Below are 15,582 nucleotides of genomic sequence, written 5' to 3'. Positions count from 1 at the left end.
TGTGGGAAGATTCTAAGGGTGTATTTAAAAACTGCTTATTTTGCTGAAACTGAAAAATTATTGCTGAAAGTACTACAAATAAATGTAAAAGTTAATTGAAATAATATAGTAAAGTCTATGAATAGTGCCAAAAAATGCAGTGAGACTAATGAATAGTAGCAAAAATAAGCCGAATAATAAAATAATTGTCATTTTCATCCTAACCCAAACTCACACTAATATTGCAACTAAACATTAACTACTACAAATATAGATTAGCAATCCAAGAAAGAGTTTTTTATTTATTTATTTTTATATATACAATCTAAGAAAGAGTTAGAGATTATAAACAAACAAATATTCCAGTTGGCTCTGTAGCCCAAAATCCAATTTGTGTTGTCTATTATTATTTATTCAAATCTTTTTATTTTGAAAAAAAAAACAAAAAAAAAATGAAAAAGAAAAAGAAAAAAGAAGGGGACAATGATAGAGCATGTCTTAGCAAAACGGTGGGAATTGGGTAGTTACTAGTTTAGCATCAAATTGACCAATCTGAGCTACATTTGATGCTTTCAAGTGCAACATTTTATACATAAATCAATCTTAAATATACATTTAGTAAAGGATATGTAAAACAACAAAAATCAAACTCTAGTTCCAAATCTTCTCAAAAAAATTAAAAAGCTGTAGTATACTCAAATAGATTAATTAGGATCGTAATTCACGTATATAGTTGATTAATCCAATTATAAGTGAAGATAAATTAAGCGTGCCCTAGCAACACTAGACAAAGAAAAAAGGGGAAGGTGTCCTTGAGTACCTCATCAAAACCCTAAAATATAGGAGGACATGGGCTGTGACCAGAACCAAATGCTTTAATGTGGTCTTTGAGAGATCTCTTATGCTTGAAGTCAGAACCGCAGACACAAAGCCAGCGCTTTCCACAATTCTTCTCGTGGGTTCGCCAGTCACCTTTCACAGCCAAGAGCTTCCCACACTTGCGACATGCAAAGGGCTTCATTCCGTGCTTCCTCTTGTAATGGGTTTGCAAAGTTCGGAAATCTTTTAGAGGCTTTGCTCCCGGGTGGCTTATGTTGTTCTTGCACCCTTCAGCACAACAATAACATGGAATGCCTAACATGGGTTGTGGCTGACTTCCCTTCAGCGAATCTGCCCCTCTTCGATACTGTGATCCATGCCCCCATAGGTGCATCTACCATGAAAATCTATATTAGTTTTATAAGAAAAATCTCAAATCTGTTGCTAGCTTTATGGGGTTGATGGGGTTCAAACCCCAATATCCAAGCACCACAAGAGGTACTAGAATTACGGATTAAGATCTGGTTCAAATACAGGTAAAAGTTAAAAAGCCATTGAATGGAATATATATATATATATATATATATATGAAAAAGTAGATAAAAGTTGAAATTTTTTTTAGGAAATTAGAAGAATTGCACCTGAAGATCTAGCTTTTAAAGTAAATAAAAATTGCACCTGAAGATTGTTGTAGCGGTGGAAGGTTTTGAGGCAGACATGGCAAGAAAAATGAGTGAAACCAATATGTATTTGTTCGGGAGTAGGTATCCGATAATTATTAGCTGCTCTGTTTGCAGTTTCCATTGTTTTTGCATCAATGGAACCACTCGAATGATTAGGAAGGCCAATGTTTAAGGCCACGGTGACATCCTCATTATCATCACTGCATGCTTTAAGGTTTTCTTCCATTGATACAGTAGGCCAGCTAGGTAGATTGCTTAGCGATGAATGTGGATGAAGAGAATTCTGGTCCATGCTTGGGAAAAGATTGAGAGGCTCAGTATCTGTATGATCTGAAGAAGAAGAAGAAGAAGCTAATGGATTAATGCTTAATGAAATTTCAAAGGGCTTCATGATATAAGCGCAATAGTATACTAGATAGCATAAAGGGTTGAGTGTGTTTCAAATGCAAAGAGGGTCTAATTATAGTTAGTGAGATTGTAGCCTTGCTTGAAAGATGATGTAAGATGTAATTCAAAGCTCATGAGAGGGAGAGAGAGGGGTGGCTGTAGAATGTTGGGGTTAAACGAAAAGAACCATTGTTGTGGGGGTCATAATTCTCTCCTGACTGTACTGGTTATCTGTTTTTGGTATTGAAGCAAAATATCATAATTCCGGTGGCCCATGGCTTCTGAATTTAGTAAGAATTGTACCACAGATAGTTTAAAGTATTTGGCAACGTACAATTTAGTCTGCTTTGCTCTCAACAGTCACACCAGTATTCACATTAACTACAATAGACTGTGTATCTACGCTAGATTGCAGATTGCAGTGTGAAATAGATGGATTTCTGTGTTGGAACGTGCATGTACCATTCATAAATTAATATATCTTCCGTATACGTTAATTCTTCTTTATACTTTTTTATCCTATTCCTACCTTAATTCAGAAATTAAAAGTAATATTCCCCGCAGTTTTACTAGCGTTCTCTACGTTATTTGAAGAAATCACTGCAGTTCAAGGTTACAAGGGTGTGATTCACTTGTATATTGACTTGGCCAGTGAAATCATAACCAGCTAATGCATTGAGCATAAATCAAGCCATTGCTGTGGTCGCAGTTAGGTAATGATAATTGATAAACAGTCTTGCTAAACTACAAAATTAACTTGCAGTCTCAACCCCACCGGCTCTAACCTAAAAAGCTATGGGGCAGCCAATGGGTTCATAATAGTCTTCCTTCAATTCTTTCCATTAACTAGAAAGAGCCATTTGGTATTTACTAGCTGTGACCCCGTCTGAAACTTTGTCCAAATTTGAACATTCAGGACAAAATTTTGGTTTAAAAGATATGTTTATATTGGCATATCTTGTTTCTACCACTTCTTATTTAGAATTTCATCCACATTTTCAATAAAACTAATAAATATTTTAAATAATTCTCTCTCTCTCTCTCTACCCCCCTCCCCCCCCCCCCCCTTTCCCGCGGTTAAGCCAAGGATTATGGCTATGCAAAAAAATTATTGGCATATTTCTGACGAGCAAGGATTATGGCTATCAACTAAAATTCTAAAACAAAAAAATTATTTGCATATTTCTGACGAAATGAAGGGAACAAAACAGGAGCAAGAGAAATCCACCATAAAGATCCTTTTCTTTTCTTTTAGCCATTTTGTCATTTTGAAAAGGAAAAAAAAGTTATAACTTATTTCTACAACTTTTTTAGGTTAAAATTATAAATTAAACTTCTACAACTTATCTCTCTCTCTCTCTCTCTCTCTCTCTCTCTCTCCCCCCCCTCCCCCCCCCCTCTTCCCGCGGTTAAGCCAAGTATTATGGCTGTGCAAAAAAATTATTTGCATATTTCTGACGTGCAAGGATTATGGCTATCAACTAAAATTCTAAAACAAAAAAATTATTTGCATATTTCTGACGAAATGAAGGGAACAAAACAGGAGCAAGAGAAATCCACCATAAAGATCCTTTTCTTTTAGCCATTTTGTCATTTTGAAAAGGAAAAAAAAGTTATAACTTATTTCTGCAACTTTTTTAGGTTAAAATTATAAATTAAACTTCTAACTTTACTCAAAATTTAATAACGTCCTATCTCTCTTTGAGTTCATTCATGATTCAAATTTTATTTTCTAAATCTAATATTGTATATATTGTCACGTCATTTACAATTTTAAATGACATAATAGTTTGAACATTTTTAAATTTGTAATATTTAATTTAGATATAAAATGGATATATTTTAAATAAAAGGATCCCTTTATTTATTTTTTTTTTTTTTTAAAAGAATAATGGTAGACAAAGGTTTGACTAAGGGTGCAAGCTTGAAAAGGATGCAAAAAAAATATATATATATATCTCAAACTTATTGACACATTGAATGTTTAATGTGGAGGCAAATTAAGAATACAATGTTGTATAATTTGTGGAGACCAGTAAAGGGAAAACTTATTTCTTTTTTAGTTCAATAAGCCTCTGGACAAGAAATGGTCAAGATGAATAGCGCATGGAGTTTTGACAACTATCTTGTGTTGATGCAGGTTATGGCCCGCATTCTATGACGATGATGAGTTAATTGTGAGTACATCGTGATATCTTTGGGTGGTCAAACATTGCTTTGAGTATTGACCTTGAGAGGAATAAAGGATACTTATATATCTAATGTGATCAATAAGTCTAGGAATAATTAGACACTTTAGATGTTATTATATATGCTAGTCTTTTTGGGAAGATTTTAATATATATAGTAATGCTACCAAAATTTTAGTGCGAAGGTGCTCGATGGTTGCAGTCTATTTACTAGTATGAACATTAGAGAGAATATATTGAGAGATACATGGCCGGATACATGCCCATTGTGTTGGGGTGGGAGATGCTAATGTTATGAGCAACTATTAGTTAGGCATGCCAAGATTAAATGAAGTAACATCTGAGGTGTTACTCCACAAAGTTTGCAACATCCAAATGGAGTAATGCATAGGCATTATTCTTTGCATGGCCATAATGAAGTGTAGTTATATATGAGCCCCCCATTGAGACCGATTGGGGCATCAACAAAAAATTATCTCTTATTCTTTGTGCGTATGGGAGTTTCTTAGACACTGGCTTTTCGTGTGCACCACCACCAGAGGTCTCATTCGTTTTCATCAGGCTGAACGTAGTAGGAAAAATTGGAGACTCCTGGCTCTTTGGATTGTTGGTTTGGTGCCATTTCAAACCAAAAAAGAAAGGCCTGAAATTGAGAATGCTTGACAGTGAATGATTTGTAGCATAAATTCTATGTAAATTCCACATAGAATTTCCCCTTAACAAAGAGGGAAAAAAAAAATTTCATAGATGGGCACGTTTAAAATTCAAAATTTCTTAGAGGGGCTGACTGCCCTCTTGTTCATACATTTTGTTAAAGATGTTAAGCTGTTATACTTGAAGAATAAATAAATCAAATAAAAACCTATGAAAAAAAATAGAAGAATTATTTTTTGGGGCAAAAAATCTCCATAGGTAGTTGATAGTCCATCTTTTCCTGCCATAGCTGAGAAGAACAAAGGTAGTCTGTCGAAGCAGTTCTTATGTTACAGCTTTGATTGAACAAAAGAATTATATAAGCTGTTGAGAATTTCAGAAATGAAAAGAGAGTTGATTGACATAAATTTGTCAAGGTTATACAATTGAAACTTATATCCAAGCCATGTATATATTGGTAAGTTCTTCTTTTAGGTATTTGGACTATCTGAAGTAACAACTGCAGCTTCTGTTTCTGTGGAGGAATTTTGCTGTGGCGTCTGTGAATCTGAAGCACACCATCACAGTTAAAAATTGTTATTAGCACTTGCAATAGTCTGGGGTAGAGAGAGAGTCTAAAGTTTTAACAGTTTTAACACTATTTCTAGCCAAATTAAGCATCAAAATTTCTAGCTGCAAACTCTTTATGATATGTGTTATTACTTTTCACTACCATTGTTATTTTAATTTTAAGATTTGAAACTCTACTTAATTTCCAGCTAAATAAGTAGGTTCATGGATTGTGTTATTTTGATACGCAGAAGTAGTACTGTTTTAATCATATTGGATTCATGTACAGTGGGACCATTCTAGTCGTTCGACCCCTGCTCATAGTGATCTAGTGAATAGTGAATACGCAATTTTTACGTACATAAAATGTTTTTTCTAATATAATATGCATAGAAACACCATTTTTCATATTGCATGGCAAGGACACCTCTCAAATAATGATAATGGTACGTAATGCCCAGGCAAAACACCACATAAATTCGGTACAATTTGTTTATTACTACGCTTCTCTTGTTTTTCTTTTTCCCCTCTCTTTTTCCTATGAACATAGGAAGCAGTGGCCGCGGGCCCTGCTGCATGAAGTATTGAAGTTGTTCTAAAGTGTTGAAAAAAATAAAAAGAGAGAAGAAGTTTTTCTTAAGTAAGGGGGTTTATAAGGGTGAGGATTAGGTCCAGTGCATGTAATGCACTAGACACGTTAAGATGGTGACATATGTTCAAAAGTGAATACGTGTTATAATTTCAACGGGTCCAGTGCAACTGGACACTGGACCCAAACCTCACCTAGTCCATAATTACTCGAAGTAAACAGTGATGTGTTCTATTGCTTGCTTAAAAAAAGTTAGTATTTCATGCTTCTTAGAGTATTTATATCAATTTGTGTAAAAGAAAAAAATTGCACTTTATCTTGCCAAAAATTCAATTTTTCTATTTTATTTAACCACTTTTAAATGCATCCTATATCTCTTCTTTTAATAAAAAAAAATTACAAAACATCATATTAAAATAATTCTACTTTAATGTTATAATAGTGGAAGAGAGAAGAACGAGAAAGTGAGACATGAGAGGAGATAGAGAATAAAATAAAATATTTTTATATCTTACTATAATGTTTGTGTATATTTTCAAAAGTACTATAGTAAGTTGAAAACTCAACCACAGCCATGCATGAATATATATATTGGTTAATTTAGGATGCAAAAATTTTCTAAATAAAATGTTTTGTCCAACTCTTAATATTTCCTTTTTTTTTTTTTTTAATGTTCTATCAATGCAAGATGTCATGTGTTTGAATTATAAAAAAAAGGGGGGGGGGGGGGGAATAAAAGATGTACGAGAGATTGTGACTGCAGAACATATATAAAGTGGCAATATTGAAGAAAAAAAATAGGATTTTTATTTTATTTTTTACATAATTTGATCAGTTGTACTCATTCCCACCAAATCATAATTTCATGCATGTTAACTAGTGAAGTATAATGACGCAACAACATGATCTCTTGCCCCCTTCTTATGCTATTTTTTTTTTTTCCAATAAAATCAAAGTGTACTTAAAAGGGATGACAGTCCCTAACATGCAATGTGGGCCCGCTTTTCATCGACCTATTGACTGTATCTTCAGAAACAACCATTATCTATCATACTGAAACCACATGCAGTCACTATTAGTTTACACGAGCCTCTCCTGTCATTACTTTTCCATTGACCCATGTAATGGGTCATAGAATAAGTCTAGACAGCTCATTCACATGGGTTGGGTTTTTTTCCACCCATGTGGCCCCCCTATATATAGTCTCACGACTCTCATTGTCATACAAAATTCATAGGTACACCATATTTATATATGGTAAAACTATATATAGTCTCACAATTTCTGTCTATGGGACATTTTGTGTACATAAGTCTAGACAGCTAATTCATATGGGTTGGGTTTTTTTTACTTATGTGGCCCCTCTATAGTCTCATGTCATACAAAATCCTTAGGTACATCATATTTATACGTGGGAAAAAATCTTATTTCACATTCGCTATAGCATATTTCATAAAAACTTTATTTTGAAATTGTGTTTCTAAAACACGATTTCAGTCCATGTGACATTTTGTATACAGTGAGTCTATAATAAAAAGTATGTTATTGTCATTATTCATCTTATATATATCATATTGTTTATACATGTATATGTGCAAGAGTAATTTATATATGTGTGAGGAATATTTTCAAAATATCAAACTAACAAAAAGAGTAGAGAAAATTAATTTGTTACCTGTAGAAGAAGGAAAGGATTGCCTTGTGGTTTGAAGAGGTGGAGGAGGATAGGTGGAGAAGGATCCCTCCATTTGCATAGGATAGTATATGTATGATGATCCGGGTAAGCGTTGTTGCCCTTGTGGCTGTGGTGTAGTAGAATATGTACTCCTAATTGGGGCTTGAAAAGAATAACCATAGTAATAGGGAGAGCCCATGGTAGAAGAAGATGTTCCATACAATTGCTGGTAATATTGTGGCTGTTGTACTTGTGGGTTATACAATGCCTGTCCATTCAAGACACAAAAATGTCACATAACTTTAACTACCTTTTATTATAATTATATTCATTCAAATGCATGTATTAAATTATGGGAAGAGCTTGTGTCCAGTGATTCGGTTACACTAAACACGAGTCCGTATCTCAACATGTCCAATATACTAATACACCGAACACATATCGTGTCCTTAAATTATACAGACAAAAGAGGACTAACTTGATGGTAGCCATAATCAGGAGTTGCGTAGGTTGGGTACCTGCACAAGGAGTTTCATTTATAAGTACTGGTGAGAGAAAATTATTATTACATGTTACTTCAATGTTTATTTCCATGAGAAGTAATGGCTCAATTTAGAATGCTTCTCTAGTTAAGGAATGGTAGGTAGCACGATGAATTTATTGTAATGCCAACATTGGGTCCTACAGTGATAGTAACTTTTAGCAACAATATTATATTGTTAGTTAAGGTGGGTCAAATTATAATAAGTTTACAAACTCCACCCACTCCATATATTTTGGATGAAATATATGTCAGAGTGATATAATTGTGGATCAGCCATTGCCCAACAAATAATTGGTCCCACGCGTATAACATACACGCTTTATTAAATTTAAGTAATAAAAATATTACCCATCTATGATCTATATAGTTAGGCCGGCAATGAAAGACAGAATTTTGTTGCAAATTGTCAAATTGGTTTGGGGAAATTCTACCGGTACCACTACTACTTGACTACTTGATCATTCTAATTGTCAAATTGGTTTGGGGAAATTATTTAATAATCATGTTACATGGTTTGTTTAAATTATTTATTTAGTTATAGGAATAGCTTACACATAGATGGTCATAAGATGAAAAAAAAAAAATACAAATACAATATTGGTAGCCTAATTTTGTTGATATATGCAACCATATCACAAAACTAAATATAACGAATTTCAAAGGTCTTCTTTATTGCAATATAAATTTTGACTTTTTTTTTTTATAAGTTAAATTTGACTTTGCGCGCATACAGACATAAGTGTCAATTTCTTTCTTGTCAATGCTCGAAAGTTATCACTTAATTTATCTAACACATATAGTTTGTTGTTAAAAGCATAATTAAAGTTGAAAATAAAAAACCACAAAAGTCAAGATTCTAAAAAACACAAAATTTAATTTCAAATGCATTGTTTATAAGAAGGGATGTTTTATTACCAATTTGTAATGCCAGCACATTTCCATTAATTTCTTAAGATAGTGACAAAGTGGCAATAATACTTTCATCTTCGTCATTCGTTTACGACAAGGTTATTGGACAATTTGCCATAGCTAAATTTACAAATACTATTCTTTGCGATGAAAAAATGATTTATCTAAAAGGTCCATGATCATTTGACATAGTTAAGGTATGTCATACATAAAAGATGTGTGGGTTCTACCATTCAAGGTATATGTTCCCACACACATGTAAGATTAGGCACATCAACAAAACAATATAATATTCTTGATAAAGACCTAGCTTACCTCGATATTTTTGTGGATTAAAAGAAATATGAGCATGACATGTGTCCTAAAATAATCATAATTAATCTAGTGCCCTTTTACAAACTAATACCAACTATAATAATTGTACCAAAAAAATAGACATCACATCATATATAAAGCCATTTGGTTTATGGTATGGACCATCTATATATCCTATAATGATGACAATCAATTAAAAGCATAAGTAAATAGAAAGCAACTCACCCGTAAGGTCGGTAAACGACAGGAGGTGGTGGCGGCGGCGGTGGGGGAGGTATGGGCGGCGCCATTCCGCCATAGGGTGGTGCACCTTGTGGTACACTAGCACCCCCTTGGTTATAAGAACTAGTACCACCTTGATTTCTTCCTGTATATATGAACAACAGTTAAACACGTGCCCAAAGTGTAATGCAACATATTATTATGTTATAAAAGAAAATAATTCCCAAAAAACATAGTACAAAACGTATGGACCTCGGGGCGGTGTAGGTCGTGGTCGTCCCAACGAAGCAATATTACAGTTGGCTCTCCGCCCATCAATCACAGGGTTTGCTTCAACACAAGCCCTCCTTGCCGATTCAGGGTCACGAAAAGTCACCTAATAGATGTAAAAATAACCTCATCATATAGCTATTTGGTCATATGAGAATGTTATTATTACAATGTGTGGAGCTAGCTAGAGAAGTACTTACAAATCCGTATCCCTTAGATTTTCCTGTATTCTTATCCGTGATGATTACAGCTTCAAGAATCTCTCCAAACTGCTCGAAATATTTGTGCATTTCTTCTGTATGTGTCTCCCAAGCTAGTCCCCCAACAAACACTTTGGTAAACGTGGTGTCGCCAAACTGTGAACGGTAATGAGGGTAAGCCATGGAATCAAAATCATGAATATTATCAGTCAAATATTGGGTATCTTGTGTGTGCATGAAGTCTTTGGTATATATCGATCACTTGTGTGCTTGACAAGAGTGGAGTACTAAGCTGTATCGTTTCTTCCACCTCCTCATTTTCTTTGCTTTGAGCTCTATATGTGCCTCAACCTCCATCCCCACCCTGTATTTTTTACAGCAGAAGAATCATTGAAAGAGGGCCAGAGAGACAGAGAAAGAGGTGGATATAGTTTATGATGTTGCTGTTGTTGTTGTTGTTATTATATGTTTGATGAGTTGTTTGGAACAGTGGGGTTAGGTCAATTATAAGAGGATAGAAAAAAAAAATGTGGAGAGAGAGAGAGAGAAAGATCTGACAGCTGCAAACGCTAATGTGCTGGCTTAAAGAGGAAGAAGGAGTTGGGCTTTGTAGAAATGAATGACAGCTGCGTGACTAACGCACTTGGTGCCTGTCCTCTCTGTCTCTGCATTAATTTAACCTCCCACCCTCCAATCAATAATCATCTCCCATCTTTTCTCTTCTTTTTTTTTTTTTTTTTTCTTTTTTTCATTGTTGTCTTTTTTGCAATCAGGTAAACGACTCTCTCTTTCTCTCAATTGCAATCAGCTAATGATTCTCTTATACAACTTATTTCACACTATCTGTATACATAATTTTTTTTTTCACATTCTAAATCTCTTTTATGTTGTCAATTTCAATTGGATAATAATTCTCTCACACAATTTATTTCACATTGTATATATATATATATATATATAAAAAAAAAATTTCACATTTTAAAAGTGTACGGTCAAAGTGTGTGTATTGGGTATGAAGTTGTAAATGTTGTGTATACAAAGGAAGTGAACAAATATTTACCTATTTATTTCAGTGCCATAGCACACTATTTTTATCTTTTATTAGTGATATAAATATAATACAAGGTTTCTGAATATACAAGATGTGCCCCCACATTTATGCTCCAGACTAGCACTCCGATCATCGTCAGATTGACACTTTAAATTAAAAATAATAACGGATGTGATTGTTCGCACACTTTTAATGATTCTCAGGAGCAATTTGGCTTGGTGCTCAATAAGATGTCAATTTTTTTTCTTTAATCAATGGACCACAAATTTTCAATTTTTGGCTCTCTGCGTATGGATTCTCATGGTAGTTTTCTTATACTAATGCACGTTTGCTTCTCTGGGGGAAAAAAAAACTATTTGAATAAAACAGCTCCATTAGTCTAAATGCTCCAAAGTTCCCTGCACACTTCTCGTTTCTTATGTAGACCGTTAGAAAATAATTATAAATTTAATATTTTGGACAAAATTTAGGTAGATTTATTTAGGTGTTGTAATTAAGATTCTCCAACTAAATTCATTAATGGTAAAAAAACAATGTTTTCTTTTTTAATGATGATTGAATTAAATCTTGTGACGTACTACTATTAAATATAATTAAAGAATCTAAGATACTTTGTACCTAAATTTTATCATATTACTACTGTTTTTCTTTCCCATTTCATGATCAAATTCCCCCACATGAGCCCACGTTCATAACCCTCTCGCAGAAGCTGTAAAAACCCAACTTCCAAGCCCAACGAATTATAATAATAATAATAATAACAACAACAACAACAAAATCAAGACTATTTTAAAACTCAAATAAGTGGTGATAGAAAATCACGTGAAAGAGGCCTTGGGCGGCTACGATGAAAACAAAAATCTAACTACATCGAATCATTCCCTAGTCAATCACATTAAAAAAAATCATATAATGTGAAGCCAAATTTATAATCATTTTTATGCTTAATGGAAGACCATTAACTTGTCCATAACCACATGACAGTACATACATTGGGAGAGGCCACAAAGTCTCAAGGCCTAGTTTATGACTTTAAAGCATTCCTCCACATTCATATATACATGATTGTCATTTGCCATGTAAAATCCTAGTTTAAATTTTCACGTTAACTTTCTCTTAATTTCTTTTAATAAGTTTTTAGTTTTATGATTTTGTGAGACGAAAAATTATTGTATAGTCTCGGACTATACTCTCTTTTTCTCTCTTAAAAAAAAGTGAGGACCCATAATAGATAGGACCTACCTTTCTGTAAGAGGGATTGGAACATAGTCCGAGGCTATACAATAACAACCCTTACGAGGCTATAAGAACAAACACACGCGAAGAGGATGTGAAAAAAAGAAGGGTCCTATTGCCAGCGCTATAGGGACCAGGAGACAGCTAGGACCTGTAGTTTATGAAACCCTGCAACTATGTGAACTGGCAGTCCCTTCCACGAGGGGTCCTATGACTCTTTGAGAACTATGAGCTGGATTTCCATCTACTTTCTTTTACACCTAGGACTCTCTCTCTCTCTCTCTTTAGTTTTTACTTTCAAGTTTAGGGCGACCCACTTATACATGGCTCCATCAACCAATACCCACCAATCAATGGCTATTTAAAGCTTCACAGTTTCTTTGGAGACCAATTCCTTTGCCAACCCCAAATAAAGCAGTCTCTAGTATTCTTCCTCAAACTCTCCCCACTTATGGTATTCATGTTACATTTATCGTATCACAAAAAGTAGTAGTTTTTTTTTTTTTTTTTTTTGCTTCGGATTTTGAGTCCCTGGCCATGAGATGATTCACAAAGCTGAAATATTTCCCTTTCATAGAATCTATGCTCCCTTTTCCCATGATTATGTCTCTTAGCTTTTGTTTATTTAGAGTGAAAACAAGAGGTATGCAAAATTTGGATGAAAAACATCAATTTTCATCCAGAAAACTGGAAGTAACGCAGGTGTAACCGTGTAAAGCATTAAGAAGTAGAGATGTTTACTTCAAGATAATAACCCTTGAATCTGTATGGTGAACTTTCAAGATCCATCAAGAAAAATAATAGTGAAAATTCTCTGAAATTTTCTTAATTTAAAATTTTATTTGCCTTTAGAGACGACAATGCCTTTAAATAGAAAACGAGTCTTAGAATTGCTGAGCGGTGCTAAAAAAACTCTAAAACACTTTTAGAGTGGCTAGAAAACCCTAATTTTTATTAAGCACAAAATTAGATTGAAAATAGGAAAAATTGCCCCCAAAAAAATGCAAAATTAAGAAAGTTGCAAAATTAAATTTTATGATCTCTAGGAGATGTCCTATGACATTCGAGACATTATTCTAAATTTTATAATAAAAGTTATAACAAGAATAAAAATTACTATAAAAAATAAATTAATTAAAGAACTAACGATTAATTAACATTTTAATAATCTAAAATAGAGAACTTTGCGAAATCAAATGAGAATGCTTAAGGGTCTATTTGGTTGTATTGTTTAAACAACACACGTATTTTTATAACACTTTTTACACACACGTATTTTCATAATACTTAAACAATGTTATTAGAACAACATTATCAAACGGACCCTAATTTACTTAAATTTTACCATCTACTTTTTGCCTAACTTACCACAAAATTTCCAAAAGTAATAAGTTAATAAAATGTCTTGTGAATTATAAATAAATAAATAAAAAGTCTTGTGAATTAAAATAAAATAAAATATATATATATATAAAATAAAAAATAAAAAAGGTCTTGTGAAAAATTTTAACGGGAAATTCTAGATGGAAAACATTGCTCTAAAGCCCATTGCTATCTATCTTTCATTCTAAGACTAAGGTCTTGTGAGTATGGAGTCACACGAGTTTTAACGGGAAATTCTAGATGGAAAACATTGCTCTAAAGCCCATTGCTATCTATCTTTCATTCTAAGACTAATCACTATAGCTATATTGTTGAGTATGGAGTCACACGAGTAAGCCAATTAATCGCAATTAATTTTTTTATTCCTTTTAATTAATTTGTGACTTACTTATGAACATGACTGAAAGGGAATGCATGAGCACAGTGTAACAGCAGGTCTAGCATAATGGGGGGTGGATGGTTTATGTAGCTATTAGCCTTTCTGTTTTTTCTTTTGGGCCTATGGGCTTAAAGCTATTGCTGGACCTATTAGGAGGAGAATATGTAAAATCTGTTGGAAGAAGAATGTGCCCTTAGCGGACCCAATAAAGCTTATAAGTTAAGAGACGAGAAGCTCTAAAATTTGTACCAATTTTTTTTCTAAATAAATGTTGGTATTTTACTTTATTTTTTATTTTAAGAATCCGTTAAGACATTTTTTATTGAAGACAAAGCAGGAATACAATCAAATTCGAGCTACACGAGCTATGCTAAGTTAGGTGGTAACAGTCATAATACTTCAAACCAAACAAAAAAAAAGTAATATCGATAGTAGTTTCAAAAACCACTTATGATTTGTTATTATGCGTTCCTTTAACCAATATATAACCCACTATATCGTGCATTCCTTTTGATATGGGAAATTTATTTAAAAAAAAAAAAAGCCAAAGGGGCCAATCCATCCCATACAAAAGGATAAGGGGACATGGGAGGGGGCTGTTGGGCAAAAGCAAAAGCAAGCTACTGCAAAGTGGGTTAAAGAGTTTGAGTTCTTGTTACTTGGTTGGTAGTAATAAGGTCAGTCATCAAAATAAGAGAGACTATCTTCAATCACATATGTGAAGTTCCACTTTTCTTGAGAGATGTTGATGACTAAGATGACGGCCTATGAGTCTCATTCGAAGATAGCGGTCTTCATATTTGCTAAAAAACTGCTTTGGATTCGGCCCAATTTTTGTTTCCAGTGGCAGTGTGATTCGTGGAAGAGGGGGTGGGTCTAAATTTTCATACCTACTCAAATTAAAAATTGAAGGCTGACTTTTCACTGAAAATATTGAATATTGAATTGAAATTTTTTGCTGTGTCGTTTAATTAGGATTCATAGAGCACCTGATTAATCTCCAAGTGAATATAATTCTTCCGTCTCATACAAATTGAGTAATTATAGGAAAGATCTATCACCCAAAAAAAAAAAAAAAAAAAAGACAAAAGAGTGAAAGAGAGCTGCAACTAGAGAGTACAACAAGGCATGATGTAGCGATATCAAGACGAGTTCGGCAAGGCAGAAGGTGGCATGGCGAGTCCAACAAGGTGAATTCGTTTGGTACTATTGCGAAATTTAGATCTCGATTGATAGAATTAACAAGTTTTAAAGTCAAGTTGTTAATTAGATTTATCAAAAAACAATCCACTTGTTAATTAGATTTATCAAAAAACAATCCACTATAATAAAAATAAATTTAAGATTTAGTACAAAACATTTGTCCCTAAATTTTACAATCCCAAACTTATAGTAGAAACTTTCTACCGCATCAGAAACTCTAAACTTTTCAATATATGAACGTATTGACAGATGACGCACCTATAATCACAACCTAAACATCTGATTGACTCCAAGAACTTCTTGAAGGTTTTCTTCACATCACCAAGTTTGTGGTGGTTGCTATAAC

The 15,582-nt window shown here is 33.5% G+C and overlaps 2 protein-coding genes across 2 annotated transcripts; both read right to left on the bottom strand.

The window, feature by feature from the left end:
* Positions 1-811: 811 nt before the first annotated feature.
* Positions 812-1,872, bottom strand: LOC115970606 (protein TRANSPARENT TESTA 1). The gene is made up of 2 exons (XM_031090214.1): positions 1,477-1,872; positions 812-1,192 (listed from the first exon to the last, which is right to left on the bottom strand). The coding sequence occupies exons 1-2, from the start codon at positions 1,870-1,872 to the stop codon at positions 812-814; spliced, it is 777 nt and encodes a 258-aa protein (XP_030946074.1).
* Positions 1,873-4,813: 2,941 nt separating this feature from the next.
* On the bottom strand, positions 4,814-10,605 carry LOC115972619 (RNA-binding protein 38). Its single transcript, XM_031092951.1, has 6 exons — positions 9,985-10,605; positions 9,767-9,890; positions 9,518-9,659; positions 8,003-8,042; positions 7,525-7,792; positions 4,814-5,258 (listed from the first exon to the last, which is right to left on the bottom strand). The coding sequence occupies exons 1-6, from the start codon at positions 10,219-10,221 to the stop codon at positions 5,182-5,184; spliced, it is 888 nt and encodes a 295-aa protein (XP_030948811.1). The 5' UTR covers positions 10,222-10,605; the 3' UTR covers positions 4,814-5,181.
* Between the last annotated feature and the right edge of the window lie 4,977 nt (positions 10,606-15,582).

The sequence above is a fragment of the Quercus lobata genome, chromosome 12 (genome assembly GCF_001633185.2).
Source record: "Quercus lobata isolate SW786 chromosome 12, ValleyOak3.0 Primary Assembly, whole genome shotgun sequence".
NCBI classification, from domain to species: domain Eukaryota; kingdom Viridiplantae; phylum Streptophyta; class Magnoliopsida; order Fagales; family Fagaceae; genus Quercus; species Quercus lobata.
Note: the sequence above shows the minus strand (reverse complement) of the source record. Positions and strands in the feature narration are given on the sequence as shown.

Excerpts from the sequence above, each read along its gene's own strand:
- LOC115970606 (XM_031090214.1), bottom strand. The coding sequence starts at position 1,872 with ATGAAGCCCTTTGAAATTTCATTAAGCATTAATCCATTAGCTTCTTCT. Across the intron at positions 1,193-1,476 it reads ACCGCTACAACAATCTTCAG|ATGCACCTATGGGGGCATGG; the intron begins GTGCAATTTTTA and ends TTTTCATGGTAG.
- LOC115972619 (XM_031092951.1), bottom strand. The coding sequence starts at position 10,221 with ATGCACACACAAGATACCCAATATTTGACTGATAATATTCATGATTTT. Across the intron at positions 9,891-9,984 it reads AATCTAAGGGATACGGATTT|GTGACTTTTCGTGACCCTGA; the intron begins GTAAGTACTTCT and ends TACATCTATTAG. Across the intron at positions 9,660-9,766 it reads ACGACCTACACCGCCCCGAG|GAAGAAATCAAGGTGGTACT; the intron begins GTCCATACGTTT and ends TCATATATACAG.